The 18,585-nt window shown below is 37.0% G+C and overlaps 1 protein-coding gene across 8 annotated transcripts in view; it reads right to left on the bottom strand.

Moving 5' to 3' along the window:
• The window catches only part of SEMA4G (semaphorin 4G), a 127,185-nt gene that overhangs the window by 31,059 nt on the left and 77,541 nt on the right, over positions 1-18,585 (bottom strand). For all 8 annotated transcript variants that reach the window (XM_032226014.1, XM_032226018.1, XM_032226017.1 and 5 more), the window contains 3 exons: positions 6,309-6,466; positions 2,003-2,065; positions 1,787-1,885 (listed from right to left, as the gene is read on the bottom strand). In XM_032226014.1, coding sequence (XP_032081905.1) covers positions 1,787-1,885; positions 2,003-2,065; positions 6,309-6,466 — 320 coding nt within the window. The remainder of the gene's footprint in view (positions 1-1,786; positions 1,886-2,002; positions 2,066-6,308; positions 6,467-18,585) is intronic.

Raw genomic sequence — 18,585 nt, 5'->3', positions numbered from 1 at the left:
GCCTGACCCTATCTCTTGGGGGGTCTCATAAAACTTTGCATTCAATTTATTTTCTACATTTGAGAAGTCAAGAGCCATTCCTTTTTAATTTCATAAGAAATCAATCTGTTCTATTGTTTTTAATGTAATTGTAATTATTCAATAAATTCTTAGAATCTTTTGAATGCAATATTATAGATATTTTAAATCCATATATTGAATACAGATATAGGTATCAATTAGATAGACATTAAAGCTAAATAAGCATGATATGTGGCATTAAATAGTCCTTAAAAAGCAAAGGATATTTTTCCCTTCACATGATGGAATGTGAAATTATATACAATCAACCAATAGTAGAAATTGGTTGTTTCTATTGTTCCAACAATAGAAACAAGACATCCTATCACTAGTGACATCTTATTACATGACCTATTTCAATTGGTAAAGTATAGAGAGAAAATATAGAGTACTTTCCCAACTATAGCCAATTGTAACTTGAATGTAGAGAAAGTACCATTTATCTGCAACACATGCAGCAGCTTGAAGAACAATGGATCCAACATAACAAGAAGCAGCTGAACAGGCCTACATCCCCACTTTGCTCTCCATTGCATAAAAGAGCTATTGAACCATTATTTTACCAACAAAATCTCCTTTATTTGAGTACTAGCAAGTATATATCCAAAATTACAGATGTTGATCCTTGTTGTTCCTCGAAAAATCCAAGAATATATATGATACAGTTAATAACATTTTGAGATAAGTTGGGCTGGAATATTATGATATGTCCAAGGTAAGCTTCAGGGAGATCTGAACCAAAGTCTCCCAGATCCTACCACAATATTTTTTTCCAAATAACAGGAGGCATTCCAATATTAAATAAATTAATGTAAACATGAATTTACAGAGACTTTATAGAGCATATTTATCTTTATTTTCCTGTATTCTTTAGGGAAAATAACTTCACCATCTTGGTGACTTTCATGGACAACTGGATGAGTATTACCGTAGTTTTCAAACTATAAGACACTCCGGTGTATTAAGACACACCAAGGTTTCAAAGAAGTAAGTAAGGAAAAAAAGTTTTTGTCCTCCCTGGCCCCCATGAGCCTTCTGCAGGTTCAGCAGAGCTGGGAGAAGGCAAAAACGGGCCATTTTTCACAAAAATTGGAGTATTTGTGCCTTCCCCCAGTCCTGCTTTGGGAGGCCAAAAATGGCTGTATTCAGTGTATAAGGTGCACCAACATTTCCACGCTCTTTTAGGGGGGGAAAGGTGCGGCTTATACTCCAAAAAATAGGTATTGCAATTGTAATTTAACACACAAGCTTTTAACACACAAAAAGCTTGAGTTTGGCAAAAGTTGGTTTCATATGAACAAAATTAAAAGAATGCTCCTTAAAATATTAATCTAAAGTCAACTGGTTCTTGAAAATCAACAAAACAGAGTGCAGGGGGAAATTGGCATGTTCTGCCTTCATCATGGCAAGCCAAAGAAATAGATTCTCATCCTCCAGATCTTTTTATTCTTTGGCAGGAATTAGTAATAGAAGAGCCAGGACTGCAGACTGAATTATTATCCCAGATACCTGTCTGTAAATAGAATATACGTATGCCCAATTCTGTATTAAAAAGCTGGTTGATGGGGAAAATGACTGGGAATGTCAGAAACCAATTAATAATAATTTCTTCAAATTTGTCAGAGTTAATTATTTAATTATGATTTTAATATCACCCTCACCTCACAACCAATAAATAAAATGAAAGCCCAGAGTAGTGGTGAAAACCACCCTCACTTTTACTTACGATGTAAGCACAGAGTGGGTGGAAGGCATATGTACCACAGGCATACAGATGGGTTGAATTTAGCCTCTGCAAAAGCTTGATGTGATTGTAACACTCTGTCTGCAAAAAGGAAGCGAGGGAGTAACTTTCATAAGATTTCTCATACATTTTCTCATTCATTAAAGGTTCAAACAAGCTAGTAGCACACCCAGAAAGAGGCAGAGGCAATACACCCACCTTGTTGTTTTTGCCTTTTTTCAAGCATTCTGCTTGCTTCTCAGGAGATGCTTCCCAATTTAACTGCAAAGTAACAGAAAATGAGTTCTTATTCTTTCAGCCAACCGAGCACAGGAAACAGGAGTTAATTATGATATTAAAAAGCAAATTCCATGAAGCTCATAAAACCCGTTTAGAGTTCATATTTGGTCTTGTTCAAAGTAAGTGGATTTAACTAAATATAAAGCAGAAGAGTACTAGAGAATTATGTGGCCCATTTATTTTTTTAAGGTTCTTGACTGAAATGAGTGCTTTAGCTTTTGCTACATAAAGAGAACAGTCAAGTGAAGGAATGGGAAAAAATAGCTTATCATTATTAGAATGAGTGCCTTCAGGAGCTACTTTCTCATATTGAATAAATAGAGAGCAGGGAAGTAAGTATAAAGGCCCAAAATAAGAATACAAATATATTATTTCTAGACAAATGACCTGCCATTTTGACTATGGTCACACATCATGTTAAGCCACAATGTACAGTCTGGCTTTCTAAGTGATTGCACTATTTATAATGCTTTGCCCTGAAATTCATTGTGTACTTCAACCATATGATTTGAATGGCTCTTGACAGCCTTTTGAGCATAAACGTTTCATTCTTGTCTTCCTTTTTTCCTGTATTTTAAATTTTCACAAAACTTTTTCTACTGTTTCAATCTATGTTTATAATACATATTTAGCCTGTTATAGACTGTTTGAAATTTCCAATAACAGTTAAATAGTTAAAAATAAAACAAAACATATTCAGTAAAGAACCCAGCTCTTCCCCTACTTTGGTGAATAAACAAGATAAATGAAATCTCAAGTTTGTGTGTGTTGCAGAATCCAGATTACCCCCAATATCTATTTCCTTGTGAAGACAGCCTTTGTGTGACAATATTCTGACATAATAGAGGCCATGTGTCATACAGAACATTGCATCTTAGTTATCTATTTATTGCCATGTTACTATAATAAAAAAGAAATAATCTATTCTAAAAAGGCCAGGGAAAAGAATTATCTGCATCTGTTTCCCACATACCTTCATCTTTCTCCTATAACCTAAATTTAGAGAGAAAGGAGGGGAATCTGTTCCTAGTTAAAGCAGAAAGTGAATTGCACAGGTTTGATTGGCCAACTCTCAATCAGTCATGGATACCTCCCTTCTCAATGCAGATTTCAAATTAAATTGAAAGAACAATATTTCAGGCAACAAAGAGCTGAAGAAAATCTAAAAAATAAAGTAAAATAAACTCAATCCTTCTGAAGTATGAATTGTGATGTGTATGCATTGCTCTTGAGTCTGTTTGAGGAACAGCTGACAAACTAAATAGAGCTTGGTCCAAAGCTGTATCCCCTTCTCCTTGAAATTATCTGTATAGATTCCTTAACAATATGTATTTATTAAAGATGCCAAAGAAGCGAAACATGCTAATATAGGTTTAATTCCCACAGAAGGTCCATACTTGATTTTACTGAAAAATATTGACCAAAATCTTTATTGAATAATGGCTATATTTACATCTTTCTAGGGGACTGGAGGCTAAAACATATGAGGAACGGCTGCAGGAACTGGGTATGTTTAGTTTAATGAAAAGAAGGACTAGGGGTGACATGATAGCAGTGTCTCAATATCTCAGGGGCTGCCACAAAGAAGAGGTATTCTCAAAAGCACCTGAGGGTAGGACAAGAAGCAATGGGTGGAAACTAAGCAAGGAGAGAAGCAACTTAGAACTAAGGAGAAATTTCCTGACGGTTAGAACAATTAATCAATGGAACAACTTGCCTCCAGAAGTTGTGAATGCTCCCGCACTGGACCTTTTTAAGAAGATGTTGGATATCCATTTGTCTGAAGTGGTGTAGGGGTTCCTGCCTAAGCAGGGGATTGGACTAGAAGACCTTCAAGGTCCCTTCCAATTTTTATTCTATTCTATTCTATTCCTACTCTACTCTACTCTACTCTACTCTACTCTACTCTACTCTACTCTACTCTACTCTATTATTTCTATCTTAAATATTCAAATACTTTGGCAAACCAAATGAGAAGAGAGGATTCATTGGAAAAGATTCTGATGAAGGAAAAGGAGACGGGGATGGCAGAGGATGAGATGGTTAGATAGTATTATTGACATCCTAAGCATGGGTTTGGGCAGAATCCAGACCTCAGTGGAGGGGGGCTGGTGTGTGGGGGGGATTGTGAAAAGTCAGATAAAATTTAGTGACTAAGCAGCAAAGCTGAAAGAATAGAAAATGACTTTCAAGATTTTATTCATGAAGATCAATGTGGCTTTCTACCTAAAAAACAATTAAGGGGCAATATCAGAGATGTTTTTGGCAGATTAGAATACCTGGAGCAGCATAATGAAAAACAAGCTGATTTTCCTTGATGTGGAAAAAGCATTTGATTATTTGAACTGTACTTTTTCGTTTAAAATCCTAGAAGAGAAGAGTTTTGGAGAAAATGTTATTAAATTGGTGAAATTGATATATATGTTACAAAGGGCACAAATAGGTAATGGGGAACAGATAAAACCCTGAGAGTTACTGAAGGCAAGGACACATGTTTTCTCCATTGGGATCATTCTAGTTCTTGAAGTTCTTAAGACATAACACGTGATGAGAGAATCACTGAAGTGAAGGCTTAAAAGAAGTATACAAAGTAAGAGCACTTCAAGATGATTTGGTTTTAATTTTGAAAAATCCTACAGGAGTAGTACAGATATTAATGGAAAAATTAAAGGAATTTGATATATTAGCTGGATTTAAAATTAACAATACAAAATGAAGTTAACAAAAATGTAAAGATGGAAGATCAAAAACAATTGATGGCAATACTTCTTTTTAGATTGAGAAAAATCTAAAGTATCTTTTATTACTATATCTAATATGAATTGTATGTTATTTCAAAAAAGTATGTTGAAGTATGGAATGAAATTTAAAAAGATTTGTTAAGATCGGGAAAGCTGAAGTTATCACTGTTTGCGAGAATTTCTGTGATAAAAAATGAATGTACCAACCAGAATGATGTTATTTCAAACAACACCTGTTTTGACTAATGATGCACCTTTTAAACAATTGCAAAAAAATACATCTAGATTCATATGATGGGGAAGAAACCAATGTTTAAATATAAACTATTTTATATTTAAATAAAGTACTTTATTAAAAGGAAAAAGGATTAGGGCTGCATGATTTTAAATGATAGTTTTTAGCCTGCTATCTGGTTTGGATGAAGAGTGGGTGCTGTTTAGAAGTAAGAAAATATTGGAATTCGAAGAACACAACCTGAGGCTTGGGGGCATGGCTTTCTATGGTATGATTAGTTAAAATTAGTGTAGGTTTCAATATTAAGAATATGGAAAAAACATAATGCCTGGCTGTGCTGAAAATACCTTTACAGAATTGGCTTTGGCATAAGAAGCATTTTATTAAAAACAAACAAACCAGGCAAAGCGAAATGGTAACTTATCAGGATTTGTTAGTACTGAAAAATGCAGAACTTAAGATGAAATAAAGGAAAACAACTGACCTACAGGAATTTAGTTTCCAAAGGTTTCCATGCTCACAATTTGGAGACAGACTTAATATGGATAACAGGCTAATTGGTATTGAACTACATAATAATCTGAAGTTGAACAATGTACTGAATATGTTATTGCTAAAATGCATAAACCTTTTTTGCTAAGATTTGAAATAGAAGACAACCAACTTAAAGAGTGCATGGTAAAATGGGCTTTGGTTATAACATACAGATTGGCCAATGGGAGGAAATGTGGATAAAAAGGACTGAAATTCAAATTGTGTTGCAACTTAAAAGAGAACTTTTATAAAATGATCTGTCATTGGTATATGACTCCAAAGACAGTATCAAATATCTCTAAAGGTACTTTTAATTGATGCTGGATATTTGAAATATATGAAAGGACATTTTATCATGCATGACAAACTTAATTGGTGATTTATGGATTTGCTGATTAAAAAGAGTTGAAAATGGGAAGAAGAGATTTAAAGAGGGAGGAGATATAATGAAGTTATTTGCAAATGCTGTTTAGAAGGTCAGAAGCCACCTCTTTAAATCTTTTCTTTTTCCTACCTATATTGCCTTTTCTATTTATTTATCTTTCATTCTGTTTTAATTTCTATATAATATCATGTTTATCTTTTACTTACATGAAAATCTTTACTATTATTTAAAAAAAAACTACAGAGAGAGAGAGAGAGAGAGAGAGAGAGAGAGGGAGAGAGAGAGACAGACACAGACACACATAGTGCATTTACCAAGGGAAAGACTTACTTTGTGATAGGAGCCATCAGTGGTATTAGAAATGTTGCTGGAACTTAAGGAAAAGATTGCCCCCCTGGCTCCGACATACAGAATTCCCTTCTCCTCTTCCAGCAAGAGGGTGGTGTAATTCTGGGCACTGCTGCTAAAACGCCTTGCATATTTCAAAGCTAGGGAGAAAAAGAAAGAACTTCTATAAACAAGAACACAGAGACATTTGAGACCTTAAAGGGTTGTTAATATCTTGAATATTATATTGCTGGACTGAAGTAAACCAATGAGGCATGAATTACTATGGAACAAGCAAATTAATTCTTACATTGCTGTTCAAAATATGCATCACATCTTTCAAACAGATTTATTAGATATGATGTTAACAAATCTAGATTAGTTGCCAGTTTACTTCCATGTGTGATTCAAGGTGCTGGTTATGATCTAACCTAAAAGTCAACCTAGCATAGAGCTGGTAATTTGACTGACCACTTATCTTCCATAGGGTCTACCTGTCAGTTTCAAGTTGTTGCACCATGGGTTTATTCAATAAAAAAATATCAGGTTCCAGAAAGCAGAATTCCTCTGTATTCTGAACAGCCATAATGACCTGATATTTTTCCTGACGCAATTCTGAACATTATCTTAAGCATCAAATAAAACTACAAGACATCACAAGCAATTACTGATTTTTTAAAGTACAGGTACTATTGGAGCAATTTTTCCAAATAAGCTTTTCCAAGAACCTCAGATCATTCAGCAAGTATCCAACATCGTAACACAATTAAAAAAAAGGCTCTGATGATTCATCTCACATAGACGCTCACCAAACTCAAGAATTATCGCTCACAAACATTTTGATTTATATGCTTTTTAAACAATTTTACTGATTTTGTACTTTTTTTCTTAACAATGGTTTCTCTCGGCTTTATGTCTGTGTCACTGAAAGGAAAAAGCTTATAAACCTTCACGCGAATAAATGCTTTACAACAAAGCTTCAAACAGATATTGACTGGTTAACCTATCAAGTTTTTGCAGCAAAAAAGCTTGTGGTACCAGAGCAATTAATACATTTATTACCCCTTAAGGTTTTGCAGATCCATGTACTGAGTCCTATGAAAACAGCATGATAGACACAGACAGGCATACAAGACATAAATATACTTAAACAAGAGCTGCTGGGGTGGTGTGGTATGGGGGTGGGGGGGTAGAATGAAAGGAAGGGGAACAGTGGAAAGAGAGGTGAGAGACAAAGTAGACAATGGCTGTTAACAATGTGATACTGTTAGGTATGACACAAACATCCTTGCATTAATGAGCTGGTTAACTGTGATTAAAGGCTACTGTTTAATCTGTAAGAAATGGTGCTAAATTTTCTAATAAATTGTAAATCAAACATTTTGTAATCTAAATTGATCTTTTTCATTCCTCTGCTCTATTAGTGAATGGAATTTTCTTTTTTGTCTTTGAATGTTACCATTTCTGCATATATCATCCTGAAGGAAGATAAGTGCATATTCCCCAACGTGGGAATGTTTTCGGATTTGATGATAAAACTGCCAGAAGAGATGAAGGAGCTGGCATCTAGATCTGAAACAGAATTTGAGTCCCATGTCTCGGGTGTGATCTATTGTGGATTAATAGTTGTTCCAGGCTGGCTGGATGAATGTCTATAAACAAGTATAAGCTTACCACCTAAAGTCTTTGAAAGGAAAACATCATCATCCAGGATGGGCTGTTGATCACAGCTATTTGAGTTATTTCAGTCTCCCTGTAAATATGTTGCTTTCTAGCTAGGTCATCTCAATCACTAAAAGTGCAATCTTATACATGTCTATTACACAGTACTGTGCCTGCTGCTAAGAAATTGATTACACGATTGCAGCATAAAGAAACCATGCAGGTTATCATATGCTTCACTGTTTTCTAAAGAAACACTTTACAATGATTTTAAAAAATCTGAATGTGTGATTACACATAACAAAGGAATGGAGGTCATTTATTATTTTGCAGCATAACTTACTTCACAGGATTGCTGTGAGGATAATAATAGAGGAGGCTAATATGTGTGCTGCCTTGAACTCTAAGTTAAAAGACAGGATATATGAAATAATACATGTAAATTCTAAATTAAGAGAAATTGTGATTTAAAAAATCAGATGCATAGACTTTAAATGATTTATTTTTACACAAAATCAAAGTCTGTAAGTTTGATATTGATATGTTGCAGAAGTGTTGCAGTTTGGCTACCTTTAATGGTTACTCTATATATCCTTAATTGGGAGTCAATTCTGTTAAAACTTAAAGAACTCAATTTAATCAGGTTCACCCATTATTAACCATGATTTTTTGACTAATCCATGATGGCTAGTTTGAAAATAATACAGTGTAGTCCTCAACTTACAACAATTCATTTACTGTATTTTTCAGAGTATAAGACGAACCAAGAATTTGGAGAGGCAAATAAAAAAAAGTTTTTGCACTTTGCAGACGTCCCCAAAACAGCCCGTTTGTCATGAAAACGGGTCCTTTCCCCCCCCCCCAAAAAAGGGCATGAAGAGCCTTTAGGAGGCTTGTGGAGTACTCCTGGGTGGTGGTGGGGGCAAAATTGAGCAAAAAAGGGCTGTTTTTAGCTCATTTCTGCTCTCCCCAGCCCCCTTGAGTAAGGTGACCAGACGTCCCGATTTTCGCAGGACAGTCACGATTTTCTACAATTTGTCCCGGGTCCTGCGTCGTTATCAAAATGTCCCGATTTTTCATTTTTAATTTTGGCCCCTTCTCGCTCACTCACTCCCCCATTTTTGCCGCGTTGCAGCTTGCTCGCTCGCTCCCCCACTCATTTGCACTAAGCCAGCCCAGCCTGCCACTCACTGATTGGCTGGAGTCCAGACTCCAGCCAATCAGTGAGGGGCTGGGGGCGGAAAAGTTTAAGTTTAAAAGTTTCATGCTGCTCGAGTCTTCCATTTCGCCTTCGCCTTCTGCTGCTTCAGGTAAGCAAATCTGGCGGTGGGACTCGGGAGGCTTCGGGTGGGTGGCGGCGGCCTAGCCTTCGCAAGGGAAGGCCTTCCCTAGCAAGGCTGCGGGCTGGCAGTAGCTGCCACGGCCTAGCCTTCCCAAGGGAAGGCCTTCCCTAGCCTTCCCAAGGGAAGGCCTTCTCTAGCAAGGCTGCGGGCTGGCAGTAGCTGCTGCGGGCTAGCCTTCCCAAGGGAAGGCCTTCCCTAGCCTTCCCAAGGGAAGGCCTTCTCTAGCCTAGTGAGGCCGCGGGCTGGCAGTAGCTGCCGCGGCCTAGCCTTCCCAAGGGAAGGCCTTCCCTAGCCTAGCAAGGCTGCGGGCTGGCTGGCAGTAGCTGCCGCGGCCTAGCCTCCCCCCGCCTTCCCTCTCCACACCTGCTTAGTGACCCTAGCCTTGTTGTCCCTCCACAGTCCAGTCCAGTGTCTTACCTGTTCCTGCAGCTGCTGCCTCTCTGCCTGCCTGCTCCCTGTTGCTTCCATCCATGCTGCAGGATCCATCGCATCGGAGTTCTGCTGAAAAAAACCCGGTTCACTCACCAGCAGGCAGAAACAGCAGAACTCCAATGCGATGGATCCTCGCAGCATGGATGAAAGCAACAGGGAGCAGGCAGACAGAGAGGCAGCAGGAACAGATAAGACACTGGACTGGACTGTGGAGGGACAACAAGGCTAGAGTCACTAAGCAGGTGTGGAGAGGGGGGGCGGGGGGGAAGGCTAGGCCTGCCTACTCCCTGTTGCTACCATCCATGCTGCGAGGATCCATCACATCAGAGTTCTGCTAATTCTGCCTGCTGGTGAGTGAGCCGGGTTTTTTTCTTTTATTTTTTTAATGTATTTTAAAATAATATTTTATTTATTGTGCATAGGATTTTTTAAAATAATTTTATTCTGTGTGGATTCTTTTTTAAAATTGTCTTAGACTATTTAAAAAAAGATTCTATCCAAAATAAATTGAATTGAAATCATTTTTAAAAATTCTATACTCAATACTTTGAAATGTATTGTGCATAGAATTTTTAAAAATAGTTTTACTTCAATTTATTCTGTGTGGAATAGTTTGAAATGTTTTACTTCAATTTATTCTGTGTGGATTTTTTAAAAAAATTGTTTTAAGACTATTTAAAAAAAGATTATCCAAAATACAAAATACCAGCTGCAGTTATTCACTTAGGAACTGTGGCAAGAAAGGTGGTATAATGGGCTTAGTGACCAAAGTTACAATGGCATTGAAAAAAGTGACTGATGACCATTTTTCACACTTAGCGACCATTTTCACACTTAGCGACCATTGCAGCATCCTCATGATCACACGATCAAAATTTTGATGTTTGGCAACAGATTCGTATTTATGATGGTTTCAGTGTCCTGGGGTCATGTAATCACTTTTACTACAAAGTCAAATGGGGGAACCAGATTCACTTATGTTACTAACTTATCAGCTGCAGTTATTCACTTAAGAACTGTGGCAAGAAAGGTGGTATAATGGGCTTAGTGACCAAAGTTACAATGGCATTGAAAAAAGTGACTGATGACCATTTTTCACACTTAGCGACCATTTTCACACTTAGCGACCATTGCAGCATCCTCATGGTCACGTGATCAAAATTTTGATGTTTGGCAACAGATTTGTATTTATGATGGTTTCAGTGTCCTGAGGTCATGTAATCACCTTTTGACAAACTTCAATGGCGAAACTAGATTCACTTATGTTACTAACTTATCAGCAGCAGTTATTCACTTAAGAACTGTGGCAAGAAAGGTGGTATAATGGGCTTAGTGACCAAAGTTACAATGGCATTGATGACCATTTTTCATTTGTTGCCAAACATCAAAATTTTGATCACGTGACCATGAGAATGCTGCAATGGTCGCTAAATGTGAAAATGGTCGCTAAGTGTGAAAAATGGTCATCAGTCACTTTTTTCAATGCCATTGTAACTTTGGTCACTAAGCCCATTATACCACCTTTCTTGCCACAGTTCTTAAGTGAATAACTGCAGCTGGTATTTTGTATTTTGGATAGAATCTTTTTTTAAATAGTCTGCTGCGACTGAACGCGTTTTTTCTACGGTAAATAAAGTGTGGACATCAGAAAAATCACAATTAAGTGTTGAGACTTTGAAAGCCATTTTATGTGTGAAATATAATTTAACAAATTCTTGTGAAAAATTTCATGACCTTTTAAACGACAGCAATCTACTAAAAAAAATTCACTCAAGTGAGAAATATGCCAAAGAATAAAATAATACTGTACATAATTTTTGTAAATATATTTAATAAATATAAATGTAAATAAATGTATTATATTGTAAATTGTAGTTATGTTGAAATAAAAAAATATATTACAATACTATTTTTGCGTTGTATGAAAATTTTTGTTGTTCCATAAAATTTTTTTAATCCAGCCCCCCCCCTCCCAACCGGTCAATGGTGTCCCTCTTTACCAATCTGAAAATCTGGTCACCTTACCCATGAGCACTCTGAAAGCCTCCTAAAGGCTATGCATGGCCATTTTGGTGAAGAGGGCGGGGTTTTAGGAGGATGTATTCAGTGTATAAGACGCACCCATTTTTTCAGCCTCTTTTTTGAGGGAAAAAGGTGTGTCTTATTCTGAAAAATACGGTAGTTGCTGCTGGAAGTTACAATGGCACTGAAAAAAGTGAGCTATGAGCATTTTTCACAAGACCATTGCAGCATCCCCATGATCATGTAGTAAAAATTCAGATACTTGGCAATTGACCCATGTTAATGATGGCTGCAGTGTCCTGGGATCATATGATCATTTTTTGCAGCCTTCTAACAAGAAAAGTTCCTGAGGAAGCCAGATTCATTTAACAACCATGTTACTAACTTAACAACTACAGTGATTCACTTAACAGCTGTGGCACAAAAGGTCAAAAATAGGGCAAAATTCACTTAACAACTGTTTCACTTAGCAACAGAAATGTTGTGCTCAATTGTGGTCATAAGTCAAAGACTACCTGTATAAAACTTCAAATCATCTATATTATTGGCTTAGCATAAGACCAATTTTAAAAATGATATGACTTGGATTATAACATCAATTTAAATAAACACCTCATTTATTTATTAATTAAAAAAAAGAGTGGGTTTTCTATTAGGATTCATAAAAATAAATGAAAAATAAAACTTCACCTGCTAACAGCCTTACAATCCAATAGGAAAAAGGAATATGGTACAAGATAACTGCAAGTAAAACCAGTAATTGCTGTAAAGTTACTAGTATTTAGACTGTTGTAATTTGTCTGCAAAACTACCACTAGATGACCACTAGATAGAAGCAAAGAGTTTTCTCTTTGCTGCTGTAAAGTAATAATCTGATGTTTGTAACCTAAATATGGCACGTCTAATAATATTGTTTTCTTTTCCTATATGGAACAGTAATTGTTAAAAATGAGAAGCAGCTGATAACTAATGACAGGCAAAAGCCATGTTTGTTAACCATTTTCTGGAGGTCGAGAATATGACAAAGCTGGTCTCTTACCAAAGCTTTATTTAACATTAAACTATCAAAGTTTGCATTGATATTGATGTTCCCAGTGCAATGATCCCAATTTTACTCATGGCTAAAAATTAACTAATTGGTCATTTTTAATCTTTCTCACCAAACAGTGTTGATGAGAAATTATATGAAAAGTCTGATCTCCACACCTGCCAGTCAGTTACCATAATGAATATTTAAACTGAACTGAAGAAGATGCGATTTATTGTAGATTAAATATAGATTAAATATAGATTAAATATAGATTAAATATAGAAAAAAGCAAAAATCTTGAAAAATTCCTCTACTAGGCAATATGCCAGAAAATTGTTGACTCTTCATTTCAAACACCTCCCAGTCATTGACCTAGAATTAGTTGCTATTAAGAATTTGGAAAGAAGTCCAGAAGTCATACTTGATTTGATCTTTTTTGGTTATCTAATTTTAATAGTTAAAATTTTAACCCCCAATATTTTTAGTTGATTCTTAAGTTTCCCCAATTGATCTTAATCAGTTCTGTGGATTTTGTTCTGCCACCAGTTGTGCCATGTAACCATAGCAACTTTTGCCCCACAGATTAACATTTTTTCCTAGTAGAATGATGTCAATCTTAAGTAGATTTTGATTCTTTTAACATTTCTTCTTTCCCTAACTACACTGCTTTATTTTTTTTTCTAATATGCTCTGTGAATTCACACAATAATGACATGCAAACTATGGTTTATGGCTTAGCACACATCTGAAATCACTCAACCATGGTTTACTAATTAGTGTAAATTGTGAAGCCAGCTATTATATGAAGCAGCTTTGCTTGATACAATGAAGTGTTTCTGACTTCTAAAGATAAGCTATGCATTCTAAATCAATGCTAACTATGCTGCAGAATCTGTTCATCTTGAGATCCCTCTCTCTCCTTTCTTCAGAGTCAAAAATAATAATCCATAAGATAGAAATCAAAGACCCAGTACTAATGTAGGTACCAATAAGAACTTGATTTAGATTACCAGGTTCTGAGTGCCAGACAGCCTGATATTCTTCTGCAGGTACTCTTAAAATAGGTGAAGTTTCAGAGGAACAAATAAAAATGAGAGAGAAACAGTTTAGTTAATATGTAAAGTTAAACCATAGCATCGTGATGGCAAACCTATGGCATGAGTGCCACACAGAGCTCTCTCTGTGGGCACACATACAGTCACCAGCTGCTCTTCTGATTTCAGGCACACAAATGCATGCCGGCCAGCTGGTCTTCGCAGGTGCTGAAAAGGACTGAAAATGGCCCCCCAAACAGCCTGGAAATGCCTGAGAAAACATCCTGAAAACGGTCTGAAAAGAGCCCCAAAACCAACCAAAACTGGTCAAAAACAGGCATGTGTGCGCTAGCCAGCTGGTCTTCGGGTTTCCAGTGCTCCGGTGCATGCACATGCACACACGTTCCGGTATGGTCACTCGGTGCCAAAAAGGTTTGTCATAACTGCTCTAGAACAAAAAACACTCAGACAATAGGTAGAAAAAAGAAACAAAGACTGAACAACTTTCTAGAATATGTCCTACAAATAATTTTAGAAATAAACACCCTTAAGTTGAAGTCATTTTGAAACTTCATCTTAAAAGGTATTAGGAGTAGACCTTGAAGTCAACCACCTTGATGTCTACCAAAGTCACAATATGAACATAACACCAGAAATATACCAGCATGGTTCCTGAATTTACCTGCATACACACATATGCTCATGACCTACATTTCAGCTTTCCCAATTGAACTCTTCCTGATGGCTTAGACTATAAACCCATTAGCTCTAATCATAGGTGGGTAGCATACCCACTGAATTTTAGCTTAGACCCTCAAACAATTATGTTTTATGGCAGCCTTTCAAAACTTGGAACTTTTCAGGTGGAGCTTTCAATTCCCATGACATATTCAGTCAGCATGTTACCATGCTGGCTGCAGTGATGGGATTATCATTCTGTGCATCTTCAGGATGTTAGATGTTGTTCTCTACAATATGAATTAAAACTAATCAAGAGATGGCTCTTCCTTCTTATCAAGATTGTGTTTTTCAATTGGAAATGTGAGTTTCAGGGTGGGTGAATGAAAGATAGAAGACAATCAATGTATGACTGCCTTAGAAAATAAATCTCCATTTCCTAGGACAGCATCAGAAAAAACATTAAACAATATAAAATATACCTAGGTAAAACCCAAAGGATTTTATCTCTAACATGCAAAGCAAAATAATTTAACTTTTTCTAGTGATATTATATTGCTTTTAACAAAAGCACCTCTTTTTGACAGAAAACATTTTACCATCTGCTTTTATAGAAGAATTGAAAACATATGTGAGAACTACTGGCACAAATTTTGCTTGATTTATAACTGAACTATTTTATTCAATTCTAGATGTGTAAAGCTATATTCAGCAATACCTTTCAACAATCATCTTGGCCTCCTCTTCTAAGAAAGGAAAGAAAAAACCCTTGAGGGAGATGAGAAAGAAGCAATCATCTTGATTGGGACACAAAGACCTTTGGGAGTCAGCTACCTGCATAATGTGCTATTTATATCACCTAACGTAACCTTCTTCTCAGGCTCTTGTCAGAAAACAGCTCATACCAGCACTGGCAGTCTAGGAATTAGTTTGAAATCAGGGGGGTTTAAAAAAAAAACAATTCTCCAGACTAGCTTCCATCTGTGAGCTTTCCAAGTATTTCCAAAAAATCATTTCATAATCACCTTTCATAAGTATTTATTGGAAAGGGAGAGCTTTTCCATCTCCCACCAATACATAACTTCTTACACTTATACTGTAATGCGGAACATAAGTAATTATTTGGGCGAGCAAGATAACCTTGCACAAAACATTGGAAGTTAGTTATTTGAGGGCATTAATACTGGGCAGTTCACCAGTATTAATGATAATGTTGATAGAAATTTTCTAATATCTAGAATATGGAATTCAGACCACTTTGAAATAGTTTCCCATATATATAAAAACTAGATACATCTAGTTCAGAAATTAGGAATTTGTGGTTTCAAGATTCTATTCTCTTACAACTCTCAGCAGCTGCAACCAAAGTATTCAGTACTAGTAATAGTAATGGCTAGAATTCAGAAAGATCTGCAAGGTCATAGTTTCCCATCACTAATCTATAGAACAGGACAGGACAGGACAACAGAGTTGGAAGGTACCATGGAGGTCTTCTACTCCAACTCTCTGCCCAGGCAGGAAACCCTATACTCGTGATGGCTAACCTATGGCACGTGTCCTAGCGGTGGCACACAGAGCCCTCTCTATGAGCACACATGCCATCATCAGCTAGTCTTCGCGGGTGCCAGAGTGCAGGAAAATGACTAAAAAGCAGGCATGTGTACACTGGCCAGCTGGCCTTCAGGTTTCCGGCACTCCAGCGCACACACATGCATGCACATGCATGTGCATTCCAGTTTGGGTACTCGGTGCCGAAAAGGTTCACCATCCCTGCCCTATACCATCTAGATGCAGCCTTTATAGAAAATCATGTTCTAAGATTCTGCACTCTTTCCAATCTGATGACTTTCAGATATATTCAATCATATGTTAACAATTCCAAGTTGACGTGGCCTTTGATCATTTTGCATAGAAATTCTAAAAACTGGTCTAACATATGAGAAAGTGTCCCAAATGATATATTGCTTATGATAACACCAATCCTGCTTATGTGCATCTACTATTATGGCAAATGCAAATGACACATAAATAGAAAAGGCAGTCTTATTGCCCCAAAATGCTATATAATACATCTCTGTACCTTGAGGATGTCACCTGCCTTCCTAGAGACAATACGTTTTCTGAAAAAAGCTCAAACACTGGAGAGAGGGAGGGAGACACCTTGTTGTGCTGCAGCCTTAACAAAGAGGGATCAGATCAGTAACAGATGGCAGATACCTGCCTTTGAAACGTCATTGCTGAACAACAATGCAGAGCTTCAGGATGAGTCTCAGCAGAGAGAATTGTAAAACTAACATTCCTTTCACCCAAGAGAATGTTAGTTCTAATTTTGAAATAGAACATGATTCAAGGCCAGCAATTAACCTCATTGGTCTCTTGAGATGTCATGAAGAAAGGTGACATTCACATTGGATGGCTTTCTGCTAGATACCCTTTCCTGGCTGTTTTCTCACTCATTTCATAACATTCTTCTCAAGGTTTCCAAGCTTACTAAATCTGTTCATCAGGTTCATCATTCCATTACCAAAATGTTCTGCAACACGTTTCATTTTTTTTTAATGGCCATGATAGTAGTGTTTTCCACTTAAACCAATAGCAACCACCAATCCTTTCAGGATACATTTAGAATGTATTGCATTTTCATTACCTATGCTGACAGCCCCAATTCTTTGCCTTAAGCTGGAAGAGGGGGGCAGGGAAAGAGAGCAGAGCAATTCCCTGCAGCTGCTGAATAGCTTGATTGAGGAACTGTGGGGTGAAGTGGGTTGAGCTTAGCTGGGCAGCTCCTCCACTTCCCAAACTGGTAGAGACAGAAAGTGAACTTCCTCAAAACCAGCAAGAAAGCCATCTGTCTCACTTTACCACACAGCTCCTTGATCCACTCATCACTTACAAAATTCTATCTTCCACTGAACCATCACTTTTCCAGAAATCTATTTACCTGCTTTTCCTACTTCAATTAAATTCAGAGGGAAGATACAGGAGCTGTTCTTTTAACGTACCTAACCAGTCAAGTACATATTCCTGTCAGTAGTTGTGACAACCCAGAATCAAACTGGGTCAAAAACCATAATTTTGGGCAAACAGTACCCTCATGTTTTATTGAGGAAGTACCTGGCGTCCCGATATTTCTTGGAGAAGGAGAATATTAGAAAGGTTTCATGGCATCACTAGACCCTTTCCTATTGAGCAGGTAGGGAGCAGTAGATGCAGAGTGGGTATTGCATTCAATCAGTGCTTGAGCAGTTGTTACATAGTGCCAGGCCTTGGCAGTGAGTTCTGTAATGGAGACGCTTGTTTTTTCAACTATTACTTTTCTCCAACAATTTTTCTTGGAAGACTATGTATACAAAATATGACTAACTTGATTCGACATTCTCCCAACACAGCTGACTCGAAGGAATTTAATCCTGGGCAATAGCAAATCTATTTTAGGGCTACTTTTAACTCCCTTGTGGTTAGTTGATTGGATCAATTGACTCATTTTCAATGCTCCTGACCCAAATAGGCACATTTTTGGAACAAGGTCAATATAAGAGAACACTTCCCATGAGATTATTTCAGCAAAGCTAGCCAGAAAGCCTCCAAAGTTAGAAAAATCTGCAGTAGATGTATTATCATTTGTCACCTTATTACAATGGCTGAAAAGAATTAACAAGAATTTCACGGTACCTTGAGAATGAGGATTGGCTGGTTTCCAACATTCTTAGAACTGGTGGCACGTTTGCAATTTTGAAAACCTGTTGACCCTCTCAAAAAAGAAAAAGCCAGCTTCTGCAGTCTTCCCAATCATAAAATGACTGCCACAGGGAGCATATCAGTAAGTACCTGCCACCCCCTTTATCTGTTGTCAATGGGATGGTTCCTACTAGGGTGGTGGAAATCTTTCAAAAGGAGGGTGTTTCAGTATGAAGGGGGACACCCTTAGTATCTTTTTTCCTTATATTTAAGCAGTGGTGCCTTTTGCCAGGCTTTATCTACAGTATGTCTGCATGCACTGCCAGCTTGCTTGCTTTTGTATATTTCAGATATATGGTGGCATAAAAAGCTGCTTTAATAATTATATATATATATATATA

This window comes from Thamnophis elegans, chromosome 10 (assembly GCF_009769535.1).
Source record: "Thamnophis elegans isolate rThaEle1 chromosome 10, rThaEle1.pri, whole genome shotgun sequence".
Taxonomy (NCBI): Eukaryota; Metazoa; Chordata; class Lepidosauria; order Squamata; family Colubridae; genus Thamnophis; species Thamnophis elegans.
Note: the sequence above shows the minus strand (reverse complement) of the source record. Positions and strands in the feature narration are given on the sequence as shown.